General features: G+C 38.1%; 1 protein-coding gene across 5 annotated transcripts in view; it reads right to left on the bottom strand.

The window, feature by feature from the left end:
* The window catches only part of NVL (nuclear VCP like), a 107737-nt gene that overhangs the window by 12665 nt on the left and 68554 nt on the right, over positions 1 to 26518 (bottom strand). For 4 of the 5 annotated variants that reach the window (XM_036850541.1, XM_036850514.1, XM_036850521.1 and 1 more), the window contains 4 exons: positions 24563 to 24669; positions 11569 to 11645; positions 8786 to 8874; positions 5788 to 5858 (listed from right to left, as the gene is read on the bottom strand). In XM_036850541.1, the coding sequence (XP_036706436.1) occupies positions 5788 to 5858; positions 8786 to 8874; positions 11569 to 11645; positions 24563 to 24669 (344 nt within the window). The remainder of the gene's footprint in view (positions 1 to 5787; positions 5859 to 8785; positions 8875 to 11568; positions 11646 to 24562; positions 24670 to 26518) is intronic. The other variant, XM_036850531.1, reaches the window with a different exon arrangement.

Here is a 26518-nt window from a genome sequence, read left to right as displayed (position 1 = left end):
ATGGTTCCTAATCCACGTCTTATGTGATTTTAAATATATCTTGTGAGTCTAGCACGGAGGCTGGCATATGTACAGTAGGTATGTGATGTTTACAGATGGATGGGATCTTAGGCAACTCAATACACAGCTAGAGGCAAGAGGGACTATACTTGGGAAGTTTTTCTCTCGTAAATGTCAATGTGACAGACTTTATCAAGCAAATGGATGAACCATATAATCCTGAGTGTGAAGAAGAGAATCAATGTGTTCTGGCCAGTGGGTGTTAAAAACACTAAAACAACGGGTTAATAAAACAGGAGAGTTTCTATGGTGTGGCTTTAATAGAGGAGGAAAAAAATAATTATAATTTATGTTTGAGTGAGGTTTCCTTCCTGACATCTGAACAATGCCATAGTAAGCAGAGTGAAAAGGCTATAATTTGAGATAATAGCTGGGAAAGTAATCTCAAGGTCTCAACATTTATTAATAGTTAACCTAGCCTCAGGTCTCTGGTGAGCAGTTATTACTGAAAAAACCAAACCAGCAAAATAAGTTATGCTTCATAGGTCTATGAAGTGACACATGTTGGACAAGAGAACCTGACTTCATTGAGGGGAGAGAATTAACAGTGACTGAGAAGCAACTGGCAAAAAGAGTTCAATCTTCTTTGTTGGGATACCTGTCATAACAAATTACCAGTCTATTAAGTCTTCTTAGGACCACAATAGGACATGGCCTCTCACTCGAAACTAGGACAGGGCAGGTATCTTCAGATGGAGCCTAAAAGTTTGGTACCAATGAAGTGGGAATGAACGAGGAATACAGGTAGAGACTCAGAGAAGGAATATTTGCTCATGTGTTCACTTTCCACCCTCAACTGGTTACCAAGGATTTACTGGGTCAGGTGACACGTTTCTGCATTTGGCCTCTAAACTACACCCTACTATCATGTCAGCCAATTGCTGGACACGGAATCCACTTCACATGCCGTTGTTGTCCAACCTCAAATTAACAACCATGTGGCACCAGGGAGCCAACTGCTTCAAGGAAAGAGAAGGCACCAGCTAGTAGGAATGATTTACTTGGCAGGAGAGCATGATGAATATTTCAGAACTGTAAAGACCAGCTCTGTGGACTTTGGGACAGAATGTGCACACCCTTCTTCTTTCAGTTTTCTTTTTCCTTTTTTGGCATCTCCTGATCATTTATTTAATGTTAACTCACTTCCAAGCAACTACTACCTCTGTAAGTACATCTGAAATGTTAAAATGTACTAAGTGTTCCTTTTACATTTAACAAAATCTAGTGATTCTCTTTTAGTGTGAAAAGACTCAAAATCCCAACCCTGCCGCTAACAAGTCAATTAACTTGATGCCAGTGTCTTATCTACAGCTTTTCATTCGAGGGCTTGAAGTCATGACCTTTACAAAACTATGCCCTTTAGAATCTGCCTGGCCAGAGTATCTAATTTCCTAGTGAGTCATAGTGATTGGTTTTGTCATGGGCTCTAACCTGAGCTGGACTAATCACAGGCTCCCTGAAACTCTCCTGCCAGAGCTATCAGGGAATTCTCTTGCTATGGGGGTTAATAAACCCCCTGTATGTCTGGGCCTGCAGCCAGCCATCTCCCCCCATGAGATGAAGCAATGAAGTTTCTGGATCTAGCATGCCTGAAGCCAGCAGTACCCTCAACTTCCTTGTTATGTGGACCAATGAGTTCCTCTTTTTTCCCACTTACATTAGTTTGAGTTGGGTTTCTGTCATTTACAACTAAAAGAGCCCTAATATTAAAAGTAGAAAGAGGTGGCTGATAAATGAGCTGCTCAACCTTACGTTCAGAAAAACATCTCAACAAATGCCACACCTTTCTTTTGGTTTGATATGTTTTTCTTTTGGTCTGATTTTTGAAATGGATTTTATTTGACCATACAACTCCTCAAATTTCAAATGAATTCTCCTAAATCAGAAGGAAGAAGTTCTTCTAAAAATAGAGTTGCCATATAATCCAGCAATCCCACCCCTGGGCATATATTCAGAAAAAAACTCTAGTTCGAAAAGATATATATACCCCAATGTTCACAGCAGCACTATTTACAACAATCAAGACATGGACGCAACCTAAATGTCCATCAACAGATGAATGGATAAAGAAGATGTAGTATATATATATATAATGGAACACTACTCAGCCATAAAAGAGAATGAAATAATGCCATTTGCAGCAACATGGATACACCTAGAGATTATCGTACTAAGTGAAGTTAAGTCAGACAAAGACAAATACCATATGATATTACTTATATATAGAATCTAAAATATTATACAAATGAACTTATTTACAAAACAGAAACAGACTCACAGACATAGAAAACAAACTTATGGCTACCAAAGGGGCTATAAGGGGGAAAGATAAATTAGGAGTTTGGGATTGCAGATACAAACTACTATATATAAAATAAACAACAAGGTCCTACTGTGTAGCACAGGGAACTATATTTAGTATCTTATAATAAACCATAATGGAAAAGAAAATGAAAAAGAATATATATACATACATATATATATCTGAATCACTTTGCTGAACACCAGAAACTAACACAACATTGTAAATCAACTATACTATACTTCAGTTAAAAAAAAAAATTTAAGGAAGGAAGAAGTTCTTTGGTACAGCTTTGAACTGTGAAGGACTAGAACGAGAACCAGAAAGGACTGAGCCCCCAATAAACGTAACGAAACACTGGTTTCAAATTTACCTGCAAAGAGTAAGCAAAGGTGGTAAAATAAAGATTTAATCTTTAATTATTATAGCTGCAAGGATGAAAATGTGGCCAAATTTAAGGACAGGCCAAACAATTTTCAAACTTTGCATGACATTTTTGTAGCCATCTGTAATAAAATTACTTGAACATTAAACATAGAAGCTTTTCAAAATTACAGCAAGCAAATACAAGCAAGTTTCTAGAAAACTGAAGTGATCTTTTTAGAGGTAAAGAAAGTAAAAGAGTGACAAATGACGAGCTATCCCAGGTCAATATATAAAAACCAATTGATGCTGTGACCACCTAGAGGGGTGGGATAGGGAGGGTGGGAGGGAGACGCAAGAGGGAGGAGATATGGGGATATATGTATATGTATAGCTGATTCACTTTGTTATAAAGCAGAAACTATTAAACTACTAGAAAAAAAGCAAAGGAGAACATTTTTGCAAACTTAGAATAGTCAAGATTTCTTATGACAGAAGCACACAAATTATAAAAAAAAGAAAAAAGATAAATTGAACTTCATCTAAATCAAAAACTTCTGCTCTTCAAAAGATGCCTTTAGAAAATAAAAAAGTCAACAACAGGTTAGGAGAAAATACCCTCAATATGCATATCTGATAAAAGGCTTCTATCTAAGATAGACTAAGAATTTGTACAACTTAATAATAAGGAAACAACTCAATTTTTTAAGAGCAAAAGATGAGGACACAAAATAAAGATATCCAAATGACCAATAAGCATATGAAAAAATGCTCAACATTTTAGTCATTAGGGAAACACACATTTAGACCACAAAAGGATACTATTCCACATCCAGTAGAATGGCTAAAATTAAAAGACTGAAAATATTCAAGTGTTGGTGAGACTGTGAGCCAACTAGAACTGTCATAAAATACAAAACGGTATTACAGCCACTTTGGAAAGAAGGTTGGCAGTTCTCTATAAAGTTAAACATAAATTCACCATAAGACCCACCAATTCCTCTCCTGGTTATTTTTTTCTTTAATTTGTATTTATTTATTTATTTGGCTGCATCGGGTCTTAGTTGCGGCATGCGGGATTTTTTAGTTGTGGCATGTGAACTCTTAGTTGCAGCATGTGGGATCTAGTTCCCTGACCAGGGATCGAACTGGGGCCCCCTGCATTGGGAGCATGGTCTTAGCCACTGGACCACCAAGGAAGTCCCCTCTCTTGGTTATTTACTCAAAAGAAATAAAAACACATGATCCCCCCCCCCCAAAAAAAACCCCCACACACATTCAGAGCACCATTATCCATAAAAGCCAAAAACTGGAAACAACTGAAGTGTCCACCAACAGGGAGGGGAAAGGATAAGCAAATTGTGGTATATTCATATAATGGGAAACTACTCAGCAAGAGGATGGATCAAGCTAGTGAAAAACAGAGCAAAGTGGATGAGTCTCTAAAACAATACACTGAGCACAAGAAGCGAGACAAATGAGTATATACTGTATGACCGCATGTATGACTGCATTTACATGCAGTTCTACAACAGGCAGAGGTAGAGCATGATGACAGAAGTCAGATGAGGGGTTACCTAGCGCAGCATTTAGAGGGACTGACAACTACCAAAGAACACAAGGGACTTTCTGAAGTGATTAAAATGTTCTCTGTATTGATCGTCGTGCTGGTTACATTTGCCAAAACTTACAGAACTGTATTTGTGCATTACACAGGTAAATTAAATTTCAATTAAAAAAAGTAAGGTTACAGGATGAGAGTGCCAAATGTGGAGCTATGTCAGTATGTCCTAATTCTTGAAAAGCCTCAAAACTTGGCTGTAGATAAGAAACAATCTCAATTAAAAAAGATTTTCTTTAATGACTAAGTCTTTGGGAGGACACTTATATCAGTACTCTCTTGTTGATCAGAATGAAAACTTCCAGTAAGATTAACTGTAAAACTGTTTCTGATTTTAATTAATAAGATTATCTTATTCAAAGATATTCAATAAAATAAAAACATTTCCTCTAGTATACAAAAATGCCTGAGAGGTCAAAGCAGACTTTCATTTCTCCAAATATGGTAGAAGACCCAGTCCAAGTTCAGCAGACTTGACTTTACTCTAGCAGAAAAAGAAGTAAGTCATCGGCCTAAAAGATACCACCACCAGCCCAAACCCCTTAATTGATTATTTTAGTTAAAAGTGATAAGATGGTCAACTAACTTAGAGCATTTACACCAAGACCGGAGGCACTGGAACAAAGCAACCCATCGCATATATTGGGTTGGCCAAAAAAGTTCGTTCGGGTTTTTCTGTAAGATGTTATGGAAAAACCTGAACGAACTTTTCTGGCCAACCCAGTAAGTGTTTGAACTTGGACTTAAGTGTTTTCAATGAGTAATCATAAACACTGAGCCTGGAGTAATAAATGGCAAACGATTTAAAGGAATTTTTAGTATAGTCAATAAACAGGATCTCGTGGCTAAGGCACATTCTAGGAGTTCAGAAACACAAGATATCCAAGTGAACAAAACTTATCACAACAGTTTTCAATTTATGCATTTCTCAGGGTTGGATATTTTGTTGCTCTCTTTGTAAGTGTCATAGTAACCTGACTTCACTTAATAGCAAACATTTAACTTATTACAAACAGAATACCTCAACACAGTAAGAAATAAATATGGGAAAATCTGGTATTTTTTGTAAGGACAAGTCACAGTGATTTTTAACCCTTCTCTGACCTTATGGTGAAGGTATTTTTAGTCTCCTAAAACTACGGGTAAGTCCATAGTGCGTAGTCTGGGCAGCTTAGGTTGAAGAAGATAAGAAATTATTTGTTTAAAAGGGTGAAGCAGGTCCAATAATACTTGAATGAGACTGATTAAAAATTCTGAGCTTGTGGAAACAGACACAAGAGGTCATTTTCTCTTTGTGTTTAGTCTCTAAAAACATTCAACATTACAGTCTCTCAAGAACACTCTCACAGAGGCAACTATTTTGCTTGTTTTCATGAATTCACATACCTACTACTCTCAATTCTAGTCGCTTTTCTCTTATACCTTTAAGAGCACTGCTTACCTCTTTTGATACAGATGACTTTACTTTCTTGAAAGCTTCTTCAAAGTGCTTCTGACTAACCTTGAGTTCACCTGTGGAGCAAATGCATAAATATACATATCTGGGTACAGTATGCTAATTGTGATTTACAACTTAATTTCTCTTGAGAGACTTCTAAGCATTCAAGGGGAACACTGAGGAAATCAATGATGACACTGGTTCTACTCTTTTTCAGAACAATATTCAAGCCAGATATATTCTGCTCAAGAGTTTTTAGACACTTTTTAATTTTAATTTAATTTACATATACCTGACCACATTTAATTTTACATAAACGTGTAATGTTTATAATATCCTATATTAAAAAGTATAATCTTTTTATTTGTAATCTTTTTTTCCCCAGCAATCAAAACAGTTTATTGTGGAACAAATTATACCAAAAAGTACTTTGTCTAGACTTAATTAGAGAAAGATTCTTATCCTTTAAAGAAAACAGTTCATGTGTTTTGTTACTTTGTTTTTCTCCCCAGCTTTATTGAGATATTGTTGGCATATAACACATTTAAGTTTAAGGAGTACAACGTGATGATATTATGGGTGAATATATTGCAAAATAGTTATCACAGTAGGGTTAGTTAACACCTCTATCCCTTCATGATAGTTTTTTTATTTTTGTGGTGATAATTTTTAAGATCTACTTTCCGAACAACTTTCAAGTACAGCTGACCCTTGAACAATGCCAGGGTTAGGAGTGGTGACCCTCAGTCAAAAATCTGCATATAATGTTAAAGTTGGCCCTCCGAATCTGCGGTTCCATTATCTGCGGATTCAACTGAGTGTGGATTGTGTAGTGTTATACTACATATTTACTGAAAAGAATCCACGTGTAAGTGGATCTGCACAGTTCAAACCCATGTTGTTCAAGGGTTAACTGTATATAACATAGTATTGCTAATTAGTACACTGGATCCCCAGAACTTATTCATCTTGTAGCAGGAAGTTTGTAACCTTTGACCAGTATCTCCCCATTTTCCCTACCTTCTGCTCCTCAGATTTTAATGCAGTACCACCCAAAGAAAACTATCACTCATAAACAGATAACCCTTTGTTATCTTTGTACTGTTTACTTTAACTAAATGGCAATGTTCATGAAGAAGAACTAGAACTGTTCTCTTTCAGGATAATTCAAATAAATTTAACTAAGAATGGAAAGTAGAATTCCATAGTATTCAAGAGGGCATACACGTAATTAGATGTTATGGAATTATATCATAATACATAATATATATAGGTCATATCACAACACTGGAATAGAAGGGTGTTTTAATTTCTTATAAGGTTATGCCATCACATAGTAAGAGAAATTTAATAACTAAATGTTAAATAAGGCTTGGTTTACAATTTTAGTATGATAACTTAAGTGATGACAATTTATACTTAAAATAGTAAATTTTATACAGATATTAAGGTAGTGTATTTACCTAAAAGTAAAATACAATGTGTTGCTGAACAGGTCAAATGGAATTTGAATGCCATTACTGATTTCAGGTTCTGTTAAGATATCAATGAAAAGTCCCTGAAGGACAGGCAGCTGCAAATGCAAACTGTAGCAAAGCAGGGATGTCAGAATTTGTTACACGTTTATAAAGTAACATCCAATCAGAATTATTATTATTAAAAAAAAAACACATTTATTTATTTATTTGGCTGTGCCGGGTTTCAGTTGTGGCACGCAGGATCTTCGTTGCCATGTGTGGGATCTTCGTTGTGGCATGCGGGATCTTTAGTTGCGGCATGCGGAATCTAGTTCCCTGACCAGGGATCAAACCTGGGCCCCATGCATTGGGAGCATGGAGTCTTAACCACTGGACCACCAGGGAAGTCCCCAATCAGAATTATTAGTAGCGGCCAATACATATACAGAGGCCTGCTAATTTTTAGTGACAAATCCAAAGAGAGTCATCAGATTCAGCTCTCAGGTGGCATACTACCACATAATGATTTCTTATAAGACATACTAATTTTGCTAATTATATCCCATCCACTTCCAAAACGAACTTAAAATAGCTTACAATAAAAGAAGTTCAGATAACTGAATCTTAAATTAAACAACCAAAAAAATGAGGGACTTCACAATCAAGATACGTGTGTTGACAAATCTAAGCATATGCTACTGCAACTGCAAAGAAAAGTTAGCTCCAAGATTCCTGGTAGCCAAAGAAAAAAGGGAAAAGAATAAAACAAATAATATGAATAAAGAAAGACATCTTCTGGGAAATCTACTGAATAAAAGGAGATCAACCTAGACTTGAACTTCAGATGAAAGTACAGGTTTTGAGGACAAGGCAGGTCTTTTGAAGAAGGTATTCGACAGTACTGTAAGGAAGACGGCCACTCACTGCAACTGATCAAACAACTGTCCCAGGAACCAAGCAAAGTAGAGGTTATTTCTGTACTTGGCATGGTTGGCCTGCAGGTCACAAATGAATTGTTCTGTAACCCAAATAATACAATCAAAGACACTGTCAAATGCGAAGAACAATGCAAAGCTGTTGACATGGCCCCAAAGGAAAATGTAAGTATATGGAAAGTTATTTCAATTTTTACTTCTTGTTTGTGTGTTTTCTAAGCTCTTCAATTTAGGCTACATTTTAACAGGAAAGTAGGTATCACCTTAGAAAAAGAATGAGAAAGTTTTCCTGTATTGATAAATAGACCAAACTCATGATGAAGACAGTAAATGGACCTACTTGCCTAACTCTAAACGTTTGTATATGATGATAAGGAAAGACAGAAAACATTTTATTAGGCACCAAATAACTTTGCTATTATTGTAGTTGTCAGCCACAGAGGTTATGTAATATTCCAGAACAGCTGCTAAAGGTCTCATCAGAAAAATGTCAGTTTTAATATCACAGATGATAGATGCTAGGAAATGGACATTTTCCAGGTTAACAGTGATTTTAGGTATCCAGAGTCATAATTAACTAGGACTGAGAGATTCTGTAGAGAACTGTACCTTTTTCACTTCCACTCTTCTGTCTTGCCATTTCCTGCCTCAAGGCACAGATAGAAGCCTCCCGTACCAAAGCAGAGAGATCTGCACCCCTGTAATAAAAGAACCGTTCTTATTCATTTATTCTTAGACACTGCAAGAGCCCAGAAAAAATTCTAACAGCAATTTCTTTTTAAGTCACATATTAAACAATCAGGAAAGACACTAACCAATAAAGGTGGGATAAACTGATCATGGTCAGTAGGAAAGAGCTTTTAGTTTTCACCTAAAATATTTCTAACTTTCAGAAGAAAGGAAATTATGAAGGAAACAATGCAATGAATCATAAATATTCCCATGCTAATCACTATAGATACTAATGATAATATAAAAAGTCTAAAACAACCAGTCAGTAGAAAGCAACTTATACATTATTTATTGTAAAATTTTCATTCACAAGGCCCATGCTAAAGTGCTAACTGGCCCATTACCAGTATATACCATTAGTATATTACCTAATGTCTAAACTAAGCTTATATAAAAAATCATTTATGACCCCTAGTTCAAAAAAGGAAAATACAAAGGCTAAAAAGTCTTTGATGCACTTGATTCAAGCTCAACCTGAATGGATACATCATAAATTACTTAAAATATGACAAGAACTAACAAGCCTTCATTTAATGGTTCTGTGTAATATGCTGAGTCAGCATGGCTCTTGAGTTCAATGAAAGACATTGGGGCTGACTGGTGTTTCAATACATTACATCTTTAACAGGATTCTTACAGATGCTTTGAGAAAGATTTTGAATTGGGGGATTAAAAACCTCATTTCTAGACAAACATTTAACATATAATGTGACAATCCACGTAACTAATAAAATTAAAGACCCACAGAGTTTAAATTATTAACTGAATCCAATCTTTCTGTTGGTTACGTGTTAGGTTTGTAACATTATTTAATAATCACACACATTAACCAATAATGTAACAAGTAGCTGAAGACTGTAGTATTATACTGCCTTTCAAACCGTGAAGACAGTGGCATTAAAACTCAAAACATACAACATTCAACTTTAACCCTAACCCATATTAACTGACTCCTTACGTGGTATAATCCAGAAGATTTGGCCCAGGGTAAGTTCTGCCATCAAAACTGCCTCTGCTACCAACTGAAAATCTTTTCAGATTTTAGCACCCAAACATGTAAACTACTCACTTAAGTCTTACTTTCTTTAGCAGTAAGTTCATTAATTATAGACTGGCATGCATTTGATTCCCAATGAGGGGAAGAGAGACATTCTCCTTAAAGGTAAGGTAGGGCTTTTACATACGCCCCTCACCACCACGGCCTGGGGGACCATTTCCCTTTCACTGAGACAGTCACTGCTTTCTTAAGTGAGCCAAGAGTCCTGACCAGAGTGCGGCAAATCTCTCAGGCGCGTTGGGGTTGAGGTGGCAGAACAAAGATCAAGACTCAGATCCCTAAATGTTCATATATGAAAAAACTGGACATTAAACTTTGGATCCCGGCCACATGCCCTAAAAATGACCAGCATGGTTTCAAGTGGAATCATCTTAATAAGAGACGGTTATGTGGGCTTCCCTGGTGGCACAGTGGTTAAGAATCCGCCTGCCAATGCAGGGGACACGGGTTAGAGCCCTGGTCCAGGAAGATCCCACATGCCGCGGAGCAACTAAGTCCGTGCGCCACAACTACTGAGCCTGCGCTCTACAGCCCGTGCACCACAACTACTGAGCCCGTGCACCACAATTACTGAGCCTGCGTGCCTACAGCCCGTGCTCCGCAACAAGAGAAGCCACCGCAATGAGAAGCCTGCGCACCGCAAGGAAGAGCAGCCCCTGCTCGCCACAACTAGAGAAAGCCCGCGTGCAGCAACGAAGACCCAACACAGCCAAAAATGAATGAATAAATAAATAAATAAATTTATTTAAAAAAAAAAAAAAAGAGAGAGACGGTTATGTGAAATTCTTCAACCAGAACTGGAAAGAACCGAGTGCCTATATCAGTACCAGTGGCTATGTTCCTTGGATATAAATTTACACTGCTGAATAATAGACTCCTGAAGACCTCAAAGATTAAAACACTGCTTTCCTTGACTGACTTAGCTTCAGAAAGCACATTATTTGACCTTGACCTAGAGGAATATCATGAACACCCTAGTATATTGTGGACAATCAACAGGGTTTTTTAAATAAGCCAGAGGGAGAGATGTCCCCTGTTAGTCCAATGTGAATTTCATTTTCTTCCCTGTGAACCAAAATTAGGAGAGTTAACAAATTTACTTAAAAACACATGTAGGAAACAACAAAAACAACCACCACCACACACATATGAAAGCTGAAGGCAGAAATATTTGACCTCCTGCTTTTACTACAGGCTGTGTGAATATTAACAGGTGTGCTGTGAAAAATGCATTCTGAGGCTTGAAAAACTTGTAGATTATTTTCTTTTAAATGCTGAAGCACCTCGATAATTTGGCAGCTGGTAATGAAATGTCTGCTTTAATATTCTGGAACGACAGAGACAATTTGTGAAAGGCAGTGATGGTGGTCAGGGTAGCTGAGTACCAAGAGTGAACATATGAGAGGATTCCCCTTACTCCTGGGAACTCCTCAGAGCCTCAAAATGGGTAGTACCTTCTCTAAGAAGGAAGAAGGAGGAAAAGCCAGACGCTGGGTGCTTTACAGGATTCCTAATTTAATCCTCCCAACATCATTCTCCCTCATTTTGCACATGAGAAAACTGAGCCTCAGAGAGTTAACTGATTGGAGATGGAGATACTCACGTATAGCAATCACAGCGAAGGTCACCAGCAACTGCTTCCAAATTTACATCTGCATCCAGTGGGGGTTTGGTGCCATTCTGAGTAAGAGAGAAAAATCCACTTTCATTGAGGCTTTAAAGATCTATATTTTCCCACATAATAGGTTCTAAATAAATAGTAATGGCTGCTTGACTAAATGAATATAATTGACTCCCAGACTAGTGTTACAGATTTTTACAAATTTCAATTTTGAGAAATGAGGTTAAGAAGTAGATCCCAAACTTGGGAAAGCTGAAGGCAAACAATTTATGCTGGTGAAGTCTGAAGACTCTGTAAGTACTATAGCAAAAACAAAACACCAAGAACAAAACCCATCACCCTCAATCTTTCCAAAGGTGAAGAATCACACTTCCTTTCCCTGATATGGCAAGTACATAAGCAGTGATTAGTTTTGATGTGCATATGTGCTTAGTTTTGGTGTGAGGCTGGTTAGGAAGGGAGAAATAACATTGAACGTGGCCAAGAGAGAACAATCAGCAAATTGCTCTACAAAAAAAAGCCAAAAGCCCTCTGTGCTCAATGTGTTCTTTCCTAACCCTTTATCTAAATCTCAACCCTGACTTTGGTGCCAATTCCCCTTCAGCTCATACTAAGAGATGCTAGAAAGGACAAGTACCAGAACAGCCTTAGAATTCCAACACCACTTAACACGGTACCTTGCATGTATACAGCACATATTTAATAACATTTTTAGTGACTTAAACTGCAGAGGCAAACAAAACAGTTCTTAGTGACTTAAAGTACAGGACATTGTTAAGATGGTAGGTTTGTGAGTATTTGCTTTATTACTCTGATTTATTCTGATTCATAACTTAAATCTACATTGCATATTGTCTTTCTTTGGTAGCAAATACTACATGGAAATAAACAGTTTAAGAAGAAACACACAGGAAAAAAGTAAATAAACATATGTCATTAAGCCTCAAGTGTAAATATTAGCTCGGCAGGTGCTCCAAGCAGAGGGTCAGACGACCCAGCACCTTGAGCTATCACCTGCTTCTGGTCCATGCTCAGAGGGTGTCCTCTCATGTCCTCCCAGCTGGGCATGTTTAAGAATTTAATCAACTGTACATCTGCTAGCTGCTATTATTTGATAAAATGCAAATGTTCATCTAACACAGGTTCAAGAAACAGTTATGTTTCCCATTCAATCCACTTTGACCTGCGAAATAAACATGGGAAAATAAACTCTCTGTGTGACCTCAGGAAACAATCTTTGTGCTTTTTTCTTTTCTCCCTCTGGCTGTGTGTAAAACTGGACGGTCAGACTGCGTGATCCGTAAGTGTCCTTCAATCTCCTCAGTTAACCTTGTGCGGATAGAGGTGGGCAGTGCCTGAAGGAAGCAGGAGGCCAGCTTCTGTGGCTCTGGTAATGTTCTCTCTTTTACTGTGGTAAAATTTACGTAACAAAATTTATCATTTTAACCATTTAAAAATGTATAGTTTAGTGGCATTAATTACATTCACGTTACTGTGCAACCATCAATCTCTAAAACATAACCAGCCACCTTCCCAAAATGGAACTTTGTGTTAAGGGACAACCCTCCCCTCCCCTACTCCCCCCCCGCCAGTCCCTGGCAGCCACCATTCTACTTTCTGTCTCCATGAAATTAACTGCTAATATTCTTTCTTGAAGGTTTTGTTTATAAAAACGCATGAAGTTGGACATTTAATGATATGTCTACTTTTCTGTACGTGCATTATACTTTAATAAAAAGCTCTGAAAAGTGGAAATAACACTGAACCAGGAATTTAAAAACTTGAGTTCTGAAGTTCAAATCTGCAACTGAATGGACATTTGGTAAGGCCCCAAATCTTTATTGCGTATTTTCGTAATTAAAAAAACCCAGCATCTTTTTTTTTAATTTAAAAAAATTTTTATTTTTGGCCATGCATCTTGTGGGATCTTAGTTCCCTGACCAGGGATTGAACCCGGGTTCACAGCACTGAGTCCTAACCACTGGACCACCAGGGAATTCCCCCCCAAACCCAGTATCTTATCTCCAGATAAGCAGAGATAATTTGGTGCTATATTTGGGAGGGGAAGGGGAAGTCTTGTTTAAATAGTGATGATGAACAGGTAATAAGGATTTATCATGATGGAGAATAGAAATGTTTGGACTTTCCAAGTTATGTCGGAAGTGGGAAAGCCTGAGGACACTGCCCTGTTGAGTCCCTCAATCTACCAGTAGCAGGAGGTAGGGGGTGGGGCAAGAGGCTACCTCATTAGGCATGAGCCCTTTTGAGATTCTTTAATGTTCTTAAGAAACTATTAGGGCTTCTCTGGTGGCACAGTGGTTAAGAATCTGCCTGCCAATGCAGGGGACACAGGTTCGAGCCCTGGCCTGGGAAGATCTCACATGCACGGGGCAACTAAGCCCGTGTGCAACAACTACTGAGCCTGTGCTCTAGAGCCCATGAGCCACAACTACTGAGCCCATGCACCACAACTACTGAAGCTCACACGCCTAGAGCCCGTGCTCCGCAACAAGAGAAGCCAACGCAATGAGAAAGGAAGGAAGGAGGGAAGGAGGGAAGGAAGAAACTATCAACCCTACCTTGATGGTCACCCAGCACATGGATGTTCCCTGTGCTGCTAGAGAATTTTACCTCAAACTATCTACTGTCCTGTTTTTTTTTTTTTTTTAAATTTATTTTTGGCTGTGTTGGGTCTTCGTTGCTGTGTGCGGGCTTTCTCTAGTTGTGGCAAGAGGGGGCTTCTCTTGTTGCGGAGCACAAGCTCTAGGCATGCGGGCTTCAGTAGTTGAGGCACTCGGGCTCAGTAGTTGCATTCTCGGGCCCTAGAGCATGTGGGCTTCAGTAGTTGTGGCATGTGGGCTCAGTAGTGTGGCTTGTGGGCTCTAGAGCGCAGGCTCAGTAGTTGTGGCGCACGGGCTTAGTTGCTCTGCGGCATGTGGGATCTTGCCGGACCAGGGATTGAACCCGTGCCCCTGCACTGGCAGGTGGATTCTTAACCACTGTGCTACCAGGGAAGTCCCTACTGTCCTGTTTTAATCAAAAGCTCAATCATAAGAAATTGTTTCATGGAGGACTGCCTGAGGATAATTCTTTTATACTTCTCAATATCTAAATTCTATTCTTGGGTCAAGCCGGACTTTCATAAAGGCTCACACATCCTCAAAGTGCATTTCTTTGACCTTTCATGAAGTTGTTTTTAATGAACTGGCTTTTAGTTATGTCCGCAGCTTACATTAGGAGAACCACCAGCTTCAGTCCTGAAAGGCTTATTATTGTGTTTATGATAGGGATATTGGTAAAAACGTCTATCACAACTGAGGGTCTTCTTTATGAGAACCCAGAGGAGAAATTTTTCTCACAACTGCATACGGGGAGCAATTGCCAACTTGCCATATTTAGGGCACTCTTTAAGTTAAATCTTTTGAGAAAGCTCAATATATAAAGGAACACAATAAACAAATGCTTATCTAAAAGTAATATTTTAGAAAAATAATTCTTAGAAATTTAGATTCCCGAAATTTTCTAATTCTTAGGAGATTAATTTTTTAGAAAAATAAACCCCCAAAATACTATCAATTGAAAGAAAGTAACAAACTGCCTTTTTCTGGGGGGTGTGGTCTACATAGGATACTTCCAAAAGTTTCAATAGCAACATTACTTTCTTTTTTTTTTTTTAAAGATTTATTGATTGATTGATTGCTATGTTGGGTCTTCGTTTCTGTGCTAGGGCGTTCTCTAGTTGCGGCAAGCGGGGGCCACTCTTCATCGTGGTGCGCGGGCCTTTCACTATCGTGGCCTCTCTTGTTGCGGAGCACAGGCTCCAGACGCGCAGGCTCAGTAGTTGTGGCTCGCGGGCCTAGTTGCTCCGCGGCATGTGGGATCCTCCCAGACCAGGGCTCAAACCTGTGTCCCTTGCATTAGCAGGCAGATTCTCAACCACTGCGCCACCAGGGAAGCCCCAACATTACTTTCCAATTAGTAGAAATAAGGGCTGAGGAATGTCTGTATAATTAAAATCTAATTATTCTTAACTGAAATGTGGCAGTAAGAATGTGACCTGCAGTAAGAAGTAAAATGGCAGGTGAATTCTATGTATTGTCAAGTGGGAGCAATGAGAAAATTTTAAATGGCATATTACAAAGCTTATAAAACCAAGTATATAAATAGTTTAGAGAATCATTAAAATATTTATATATATTAAATATTTAGAACTTTTTATCCTTTGTTTTCTTCACTACTGGTTTTTATTATCTCTTAATAAAGCTCTAATGGATATCTCAAATAATTTCATAACTAGAGAAAGCCGAACCAAAAGAATTATTAGAAAAAGGAAAATAGTCTCTTAAGAAGTTACAGCCCACAAATATAATATGATTCTACTCATATGAGGTACCTAGAGTAGTCAAATTCATAGAGACAGAAAGTAGAATGGCGGTTGCCAGGGCTGGGGGGAGGGTGGAATGGGGAGTTCCTGTTTAACGGGTACAGATTTTCAGGCTGCAAAACGAAGAGTTCTGGAGATGGACAGTGGTGATGACTGCACACAACAATGTGAATGCACTAATGTCAAAGAACTGTCCACTTAAAAATGGTTAAAATGGTAAATTTAAGTTAGACACATCCTACCGTGATTTATTTATCTTTTTAATTTATTTTTTAAAAACTTATTTTCTTTCTTTCTTTCTTTATTTTTGGATGCGTTGGGTCTTCGTTGCTGTGCGCGGGCTTTCTCTAGTTGTGGCGAGCAGGGGCTACTCTTTGTTGTGGTGCATGGGCTTCTCATTGTGGTGGCTTCTCTTGTTGCGAAGCACGGGCTCTAGGCGCGCGGGCTTCAGTAGTTGTGGCTCGTGGGCTCTAGAGTGCAGGCTCAGCAGTTGTGGCTGAGTTGCTCCGTGGCATGTGGGATCTTTCTGGACCAGGGCTCGAACCCGTGTCCCCTGCATTGGCAGGTGGATTCTTAACCACTGTGCCACCAGGGAAGTCCTCTTACCATAACTTAAAAAAAAGGGAAGTTATGACCCATTTACACTATTATTCTGATGTGTAATCCTATAATTCTGATTAAGCATTATACGTTATGGAAAACTCAGGTTCAAAAAGTAATTCAAGATGTGCTACAACTTTTATGTTATTTCAATAATTACATCTATATTGAGTCACAGAAATCTATTCTTATAGCACATAACAGAGTCTGCAATCAGCAATGATTTTTATTCATATAGTTGAGTGGAAAACAAATAAAGAGGAAAATTAACATAATCGTACCACGATAACATGGTAACTGTTACTTTGCAATTTCTTGCCAGTCTTTGAACATATACATAGAAACACATATCTCTAAATGCAAATCAAAACTACAATGAGGTACCACCTCACAATGGTCAGAATGGCCATCACTAAAAAGGCTACAAATAACAAATACTGGAGAGGGTATGGAGAAAAGGGAACCCTCCTACACTGTTGGTGGGAATGTTAAATTGGTGCAGCCACTATGGAAAACAGTATGGAGGTTCCTCAAAAAATTAAAAATGGTGTTGCCATATGATCCAGCAATCCCACTCCTGGGCATATATCCGGATAAAACTCTAATTCAAAAAGATACATGCACCCCTACATTCATAGCAGCACTGTTCACAATAGCCAAGACATGGAAACAACCTACATGTCCATTGACAAATGAATGGATAAAGAAGATGTGGTACATATATACAACAGAATACTACTCAGCCATAAAAAAGAATGAAATAATGCCACCTGCAGCAACATGGATGGACCCAGAGATTATCATACTACGTGAAGTCAGAAAAAGAAAGATAAATACCATATGATATCACTTGTATGTGGAATCTAAAATATGACACAAATGAACTTATCTACGAAACAGAAACAGACTCACAGACATAGAGAATAGACTTGTGGTTGCCAAGGGGGGTGGGGGAGTGATGGATTGGGAGTTTGGGATTAGCAGATGCAAACTATTATATACAGAATGGATAAACAACAAGGTCCTACTGTATAGCACAGGGAATTATATTCAATATCCTGTGATAAACCATAATGGAAAAGAATATGATAAAGAATATATATATATATATAAAAAACTGAATCACTTTGCTGTATAGCAGAAATTAACACAACATTGTAAATCAACTATATTTCTTCAATAAAAGAAAAAAGAAAAAAACACACATCTTTGTATCCTGTTTTTGTGAGATAAAGTTTGCTCATCAGTAAAATGGAAATAATATTCATTTGAATATTTAAATATTCAATTGAAACAGTTCAAAAGGTAGTTGCAAGGATTAAGCATATTCATATTTGTAACGTACCTAGAACACAGTAAGTGCTTAATAAATATCACTTTTTATTATATCAGATATTCTTATCTTAGTTCATGAAAATTTAACGGATATGTTTCTTGGTGAGATGTTATATGTTTTAGTCTTACGGGGCACATTTTAAAAAACATATTGAGAATTTTGGGTCTCTTAGTGGAATTTTTATCACTATTTTAAAGACTGCATATTACCTCAAAGCACTTGGCAGACATCAAATAACCTTTCTGACTTTATGAGATAAGGGTAAGTTTTAATGACATTTATAGGAAGAAACAGAAATTAAGAAAAAGTTCTACTTGTCCAAGGGGTTTTTAGTGATAAACCTCTTATTACCACATCATTACCAGAAACACCAAATAGAATATATAAAAAAAGTAGTATGTCATTGCTTGTTTTTCTCTTAAGAAACTCAGACTCCAAAAGATACTGAGAAGTTGCTCTGACCCACAGATCTTTAGATTTTTAGGACCAAGACTAAAGAATTTTATTCTAATCTCCCCAAAATATTTCAAGTATTAATTGGAAAAAGAGGAAATAGTATATATAAAACAATCTGGGGAATTTAAGTAAAAAGCCAGCAAACTTTGAAATAGAAAGGTTTATTAAACATTAAAAAGGCCAATTTTTCTCACTTTTGTCTGAGTCTTTATAAAGACTGCCATGGGCAGGAGGTCTGCCTTGTGGACTCTGCCCTGAAATTAGAGATTCTGCTTCCTCTCCCTCTACCCTGCTTTAGCTTTAGCCATCAACAAAGATCTTTAAGCAAAAACATTCAAGGCCTCTGGAGGGAAAAAGATAAGGATGTGAAATGCAGTGCAAGCAGCTCTCCTCAGAGGGCAACAGAAAGTGCACCGTCACTCAGGCCAGTGCAGGGTCCCTTCCTCTGGAGCGGGTCTGAGAACACGACACGCCCATAACCGCTGCAAAAATACAGTCTAAGAATAAACAGCCAAAAGCCCTCCTTTGCCTTTAGCATAGACAGATGCTGAGAACTGACTATATAACAGTCTAAACCACAATCTCACAAAAGTTGCTTTTAAAGTCAAATAGATATTTATCAAAATGTCTTTTTCTGGTTTCTTTTCTTTCTATAGTCACAACTTTGTGCATGGAGGCTGCCCAAAGGGCCTTTCTATCTAATTCTAGGCCCTTCCTCCTTAACCTCAACATTTATGTTTCTGTTTAAAAAAAAAACCCCACAAAACATTCTCTGTACCCCTCCCCCCGCTATATGCATATATGCTCATGATAGAAAATTTGGAAATATAAAGCCACTGAGACAGAGACAAGCAGGCCCTGACATCCAGCAAGTGGGCCTTGGTGTCGCTACGAGCTGGCTGGGCCCTCACAGCTAGGCAGTGGTGCTCTCCTGTTGAACATAAACAATTTCACAGAACATCAACATCAGAGAAGGCCACTCGGTGACCAGGATGGATCAAGAGAAAAACAAGATTCCTGCATAATCATGTCTGAACACAGATAAAATGTGAACACTGTCCAAACCACAGAATGGTCAAACATTGCCTGTCCCGGCTAGTGTAAATGACAGCTGCTTCTTTACCAATCACAGCCTTAGCCTTGGTCTAGTCTTCCTTCTTGGTAAGATTTATTAAGACCCTCAATCACAGAATAATGCCTGGTTTTTGAAAGCAATTCAGAGCAAAGCCCCTTAAACTCTTCCCAAACCTAACACAAACACAAATCACTGAAGTCCTTTCTAACATCCTCTTACTGAGTCGCCCCACAGTTCTCTGTGGTGCGGGTCCTCCCTCACTTCAAAGAGAAACAAGCCCTGCTTGTTCAACTCCAAGTGTGTTCCTGGTCTCTGACTGGAGGGCCCTGAGAAGGCAGAAGAAGTAACCTGTAAGCCCATCCCCAAGAGGCAAGCACTGTTCATATTTTGCTATGTTTTCTTCTTGACTTTTTTCTTTATATTTCTTTATGTAGTTGAAATCTCTAGGTTACTCAGTTGCCTTCATTTTTCTCCCTTTCTCAGGAATGAATTAATATGCCTGTTGTTGTTTTATAAACATTCATATTATCTTTTCATCTAGAAGAAAAGCTCCTTATAAGTAAGGACTGTCTTATGTGTCTTAGTCTCCTCACAGTATACACACAACCAGGGATATATTTAGTTTACAATAAATACTTGTTGACTGACTAGAAGATCATTCATTTAGGTTAATATTCTAGTATTTTATTTTCCTAATAATTTTATCTTTGAAGTGGGGCCTTTACCCCTGAGTCCAAGAGCTAACAATTTTAGCAAATAGCGCTGAAATTCTAGATGAAGGAAGTGTAAACTTGTTCCACGGTGCTGAGTACCATACAGTGGATGACATACGTCTGGAAGAATGAGCCAATCATTCTTCTGGATCCAAATCTGTAAGGCCCTCAACACCAAATACCTCATGAATTATTACTCCAATCTTTGCCTTTAATTAGTGATCTCCCACAGGCAAGTGTGAAGGTATCATCATTATATCATTATAAGAAATTTACAGAAACAAATTAGGATTGTATAAATGTGCCTGTGTGTGTATACATACATACACACATATGTTAACCAAAGCAATCAAAACAGTATGGTACTGGCACAAAAACAGAAATACAGATCCATGGAACAGGACAGAAAGCCCAGAGATAAACCCACGCACCTATGGTCACCTCATCTATGACAAAGGAGGCAAGAATATACAATGGAGAAGACAGTCTCTTCAATAAGTGGTCCTGGGAAAACTGGACAGCTACATGTAAAAGAATGAAATCAGAACACTCCCTAACACCATACACAAAAATAAACTCAAAATGGATTAAAGACCTAAATGGAAGGCTGGACACTATAAAACTCGTAGAGGAAAACATAGGCAGAACACTCTTTGACATAAATTGCAGCAAGATCTTTTTTGATCCACCTCCTAGAGTAATGGAAATAAAAACAAAAATAAACAAATCTAACTAAACATAAAAGCTTTTGCACAGCAAAGGAAACCGTAAACAAAACAAAAAGACAACCCTCAGAATGGTAGAAAATATTTGCAAATGAAGCAACCGACAAGGGATTAATCTCCAAAACATACAGACAGCTCATGAAGCTCAATATCAAAAAAACAAACAACCCAAACAAAAAATGGGCAGAAGATCTAAATAGACATTAACCAAAGCAAACAAAATCTCACTATCATAGTCTCTAATGACAGAGCCAAGGAAAGGGAGAGAAATGCCTTGATGCATTCATTATCAAACTTGATTGATACAAAGAAACAAGTACATATAACTAAAGAAGGGGTTCTTAACTTTGGCATTATTGATATTTTGAGTTGGAAAATTCTTTGTTGTGGGGCTGTTTTGTATGCTGTAGCATGTCCAGTAGCACCATCACTCCCCTGCCTTGGTGATAAACAAATGTCCCGAGACATTGCCCTTGGGGTGAGATGGGTTGTTGGTCATGGTAAAACTGCCCTAGGTTGAGAGCCACTGAACTAAAGCAATGTGTTTTCATGGCTTTGACCACCAGCTATGTGCTGATGACAGGCGAAACCATAACCCAGCCAGAGGACTCCTCTGAACTCCCAACCACAGGACTAACATCCTGCTACACGTCTCCCCTTGGATAGTGCCCAAGCACCTGAAACTCAAATAACATCTCCTCCTCATTCCTAAATCTCTTATGCTGACAGACACCACCATCTATTCAGCTGCTCAAGCTGAGAAATCATCTTCCTTTTTCTTTACACCCCTAACTCTATAGTTAATCCAATGTCCTATTAATTAAAATCTTTAAATAGTCCTCACATCTATGTCCTCTTTGCTATTCCCCTGATACTGCCTTAGTTCCGGCATGCCTCATTTTACAACCTTTCCTTTCACCTTCCTCCAAGCTGGCTTCCACACTGCTGTCAGTGGGGTCTTGTTAACCCCCAGAGCTGGTTATCCTCCTGTTCCCCCTCCTGCGGGAGACAGTTATGAACACTGCTCTGTGCACTTTTAAGTAAGGGTGGCCCAGTGAAGTAGGAACACAGAATCTTCCGTTGCCAACACAGAAGGAAAATACTAAAAAAAAAAGTTAAGTTTAAAAATTTACCAGTGGCAACCAAATAAAGAAAGGGGGTAAACCTTATGTTGTAAATGTTGAAAAGTGGGTTCCAAGGAAAGAGATCATTCTGGAGTGGCTAGTAATTAGGCCTCCATTCCTGGGAAGCAGCACTGAGGAAAGAAGCTAACAAAATCTTATGAATGTCCATTAAGATTCCAATCTGGAGAGAAGCAGTTTTTGGAGCAGATATCCCTGGGAAAAGCTAAACACAAACATTCAGATATACTATCAGGGGATTTCAGCAGAATCAGGAAGAACCGCCAAGGTATGCCTTTCCCCAGGAGCTGCACAGCACTGGGGGCACAAGCACATAGGAATGAGACACGCTCTGCATGAAGAGAGCAGGTCCAGGCATCAGGCATTTCACAGGGTCTCTTTCAGAAGAGAATAAGTTCAGGCTTCCTTATAATGGTCAAATCAGTACCAGCTTAGCTCTCTTTCCCACCCCCAGGCTATAAAAATGTGGAAAGAAAGCAATTAACCAGACCTCAAATTGTAATGTGTGAAGTGTAGGAAAACTAGTTCCAGGTAGAGTGAGAGGGTGATGAGAGAACTCATTCACTCTACACCGGGACAAAGAGAAGGTATGGATGAAGTAACAATCAAGTTCATTTCATGAACTTGGGAGTTCCAATGAAAGGAAGGAAAAAAGGAAAAAAAGAGAAGACTTCAAGTTTAATCACAGTGCGGTAGAGTGCAGTAGAAAAAGACAAATTAAAGCAAGTAGACAGGGGCTTCCCTGGTGGCACAGTGGTTAAGAGTCCGCCTGCCAATGCGGGGGACATGGGTTCGAGCCCTGGTCCGGGAAGATCCCACATGCCACGGAGCAGCTAAGCCCTTGCACCACAACTACTGAGCCTGCACTCTAGAGCCCATGAGCCACAACTACTGAGCCCACGTGCCACAACTACTGAAGCCCATGCACCTGGAGCCCGTGCTCCATGGCGGGAGAGGCCACCGCAATGAGAAGCCTGCGCACCACAACGAAGAGTAGCCCCAGCTCACCGCAACTGGAGAAAGCCTGTGCGCAGCAGCGAAGACCCAAAGCAGCCAATAATAAAATTAAATAAATAAATAAATTTTAAAAGTAAATAAATAAAAAATAAAGCAAGTAGACAAGATACAGAAGACAAAGGGTATCTAATATAAGAATAATCAGTGACCTTGAAGAAATAAATCCAACAAATGATACAGAAAAAGTATTCATACATACAACACAGAAACATTTCCCTGGAATGAAGGAAGAATTGCACCTACAAAATAAAAAGGCACACCAGACTTTAGTTCTTCACTACTCAAAATAAAACCCCACTATCACCACCACCAGCAACAGCAACAACAAAAAACTGACAGGGACATATCTTATTTCAGTTATTAAACTTCAAAGATAAAGAATTTTTCAGGGATCCAAGCAGAAAAAGCAAGTCACCTACCAAAGAGAAAACAAAGATCAGACTGACCTCAGACATTTTACAAACACATTCAATGCCCAAAATCATGCTGCAATTTCTACAAAGACCAGAAAGACTGTGCGACCAGGGAAAAATTATATCATTTAATATATCATTTAAGTATAAAGCTAATATATCATTTAATTATAAAGACAACAGGCAGACATTCTTAATCATGAAAAGAACTTGAGGAATACAGTTGAATAAACTACTAATAAATGGAATAAACCTGATGATGAAATACAGTCAACCAAATGACAAAATAGAAATAAACTAGAAAACATAAAAGCTGTGGCAAAAGTGCTGGTTGTGAGTACTGTATCTATTTAAATGTGAAACTAAGAATATGACTCTAGAACAGAACGTAAACTTGATGACACTGGGCAAATAAAAAATATACAGGGAACAAAAGCTGGTAAGTGGAAAAAGGGAAATACAAGAATGCTAATCATCTAACTTTCAGAGCAGAAATTAAACTGATGCCATCTAAAATGAAACGTGTACTTGGAAGTTTAATAATTCCTTTAGTTTTGTTTTCTGTTAAATTTCAAATAAATTTAACTTTATTTAAATAATGTGTTAAATTTATTCCCCTTCCTCCTTCTCATTCACTCAACCATCCACCCATCCAACAACCCATTCTGCATAAAGATGTTTGGAATGATGTCTACACTAAATGTTAATGCAGATTATTTTGCAGTAGTTCAATTTAGGGTGATCTGCTTTCTTCTTTGTATTCTGTATGCACTGCTTATGATTTTTATAAAAAGAGCAAAGTCAGTACTGTACAGGCATCTTAAAAGTTGGCACATACCAACATGGAGGACAGAATTCAACGTTGTGGCTTCAAAACTCAATTTTTCTCTGGATATTTAAAATAGGCCTATATCTATTTACTTTTCATCTCCAAAAGCTTCTGTTCCATTCCAAATACGCTCTGAGAACAATTCCTTTAAAGTAACAAAGATCTTACAGGCTGGGCAAATATTTAAAGCTACAGAAAAGACAGTGATTAGGCACCCTAAATGATTAGTTATCTGTACTTAAAATGCAAGAAACATACACAAAAATATACCATTTCCTTTACTCACTTTTGTGATAGTTTTTAAGATGGCGAGACGATCTGCTGGGGGTGGCAAACCCACAAAGAGTGTTTTGTCCAGGCGGCCTGGGCGCAGGATTGCAGGGTCAATGATATCTAGAGACGAAGGGAGGAAAAAGGCTTAAATGAATGAAACAGAATCTTTTACAAAATATAATTAACATGATAGATAGGAAGAGTACATTTTTAAGAGAAAAAGTTGATAATTTAGACTTTTTTACAGTTAAAAGATTCTGCTCATCCTTAAGAAAGTGAAGTCCACCCGCCTCCTTCCTGCCCCAAACCTGCTTTTCCTTCAGGATTCTCAATCTCAGATGATGACCCCCACCTGCCTCCCCCAAATACCAGGCAGGTTTCTCCCTTCCCTCTAACTGGAGATATATTCTATCAATTCTATTGAGTCCGCCTCCCATTACCTAGACCCTAAGTCAAGGCCAAATGTAATGCCCCCCCAACTGGTCCTATTTCTAAACTTCCCCTCTCTGGGACCCCTTAGAATGCTGCCAAGGTTATCTTCCTAGAATACATATTCAATTCTCTCAACTTCTGCTTCCTACTACAGATTGAAGCCTAACACTTGCACCCTCATGTGTCTGACAAGCCTAAGGGTCACCTGACTCTACAGGGCAAAGGTTCTCAAAATTCTGGTCTCAGGAAACCTTTGCACTTTATCATACAGCATATACTATTGGCTTTCTTTTACTCAACATACTTATTTTGAGATTCACCTAGGTTGTTATTTGTATTAGTACTTAATTCTTTTTTATTGCTGAGCAGCATTCCATTGTATGGGTATGCCACATTTGTTTTTTAGTTCTTCTGTTGACAAACATTTGGTTTGTTTCTAGTTTTGAACTACTACAAATAGAGTTGCTATGAACGCTCAAGTACAAGTCTTCGTATATGCTTTCATCTTTCTTTAGTAAATACCTAAGTGTGGGATGCAAAGCAGTACGGCTATAACACCCTGTAGGTGCACATTTAACTTTTAAAAATCAACAAACTGTTTTCCAAATGAGTTGTACCATTTTACATTCCCAACAGCAGTAGTATATGAGAGTTCAAGATCCTCCATATCCTTGTCAATACTTAGTATAGTCTTTTGTTGTTGTTGCTGCATTATGATTTAATCTAATGGCACAAAAATTTGAAATTACACCTCCTCTAGATTTCTAAGAGCAAGGTTATGCATGCCTCCATATTCAATTCTCACTGTTACATTTGAACCATATAGTGAATTTTACATCATGATGGATCAACTTAGGATTCCCATGAAACACCTCAAATTATATAAAATGGAAGCAATTTTTAAAGTTTTGTGTAAAGCTTTCATGCTAACGATAAAAGCCTTTTTTTTAAGGGAAACTTTGGATTATAATGTATCAGGTGGCTCTACTTAAAATGTTGATCACTGAATATCATGGACTTTGAACTGGCTTCTACTCCTAAAAATGTATCATCACTTAGGTGGACAACCAAAAACTCCCTTCGCTTCAAAAGCCGCAACTGTGTTTCTTACAAAATAAGATTTGTGTAACCAACTGCCTTCTATGGGACAAGAACTTTGGTAATGGTGGGTTCAACTATTACACAATTATGCTAATATTTTATTTTCAGAAGTACTTTACAAGAAAATATAAGTATGGCTTCCAATAGGAATGTTATACCTGGACTTGGTACCAAGCTCAAATTTTAGTTTTGCAAGGAAAAACAGGCTTTCAGGTTAAACAACAATTTGTAACCAAAACTTTAATCCCAAGGATTCTCACAAAACATATAACAAATGACAGCATGAAAAAAAATCTTGCACAGCAACTCAAAGTTCAGCTCTACAGTGTACCCTTAAACTGGCAGGACACCGGTATTTTAGTCTCAAATTTCCAAATAAATAATGTTACAAAGAGCTATGTATTCATATACAGCAATCACAGAAGGAACTTCTGAC

The sequence above is a fragment of the Balaenoptera musculus genome, chromosome 1 (genome assembly GCF_009873245.2).
Source record: "Balaenoptera musculus isolate JJ_BM4_2016_0621 chromosome 1, mBalMus1.pri.v3, whole genome shotgun sequence".
NCBI lineage: Eukaryota > Metazoa > Chordata > Mammalia > Artiodactyla > Balaenopteridae > Balaenoptera > Balaenoptera musculus.
This window is presented reverse-complemented; position numbering and strand designations above follow the sequence as displayed.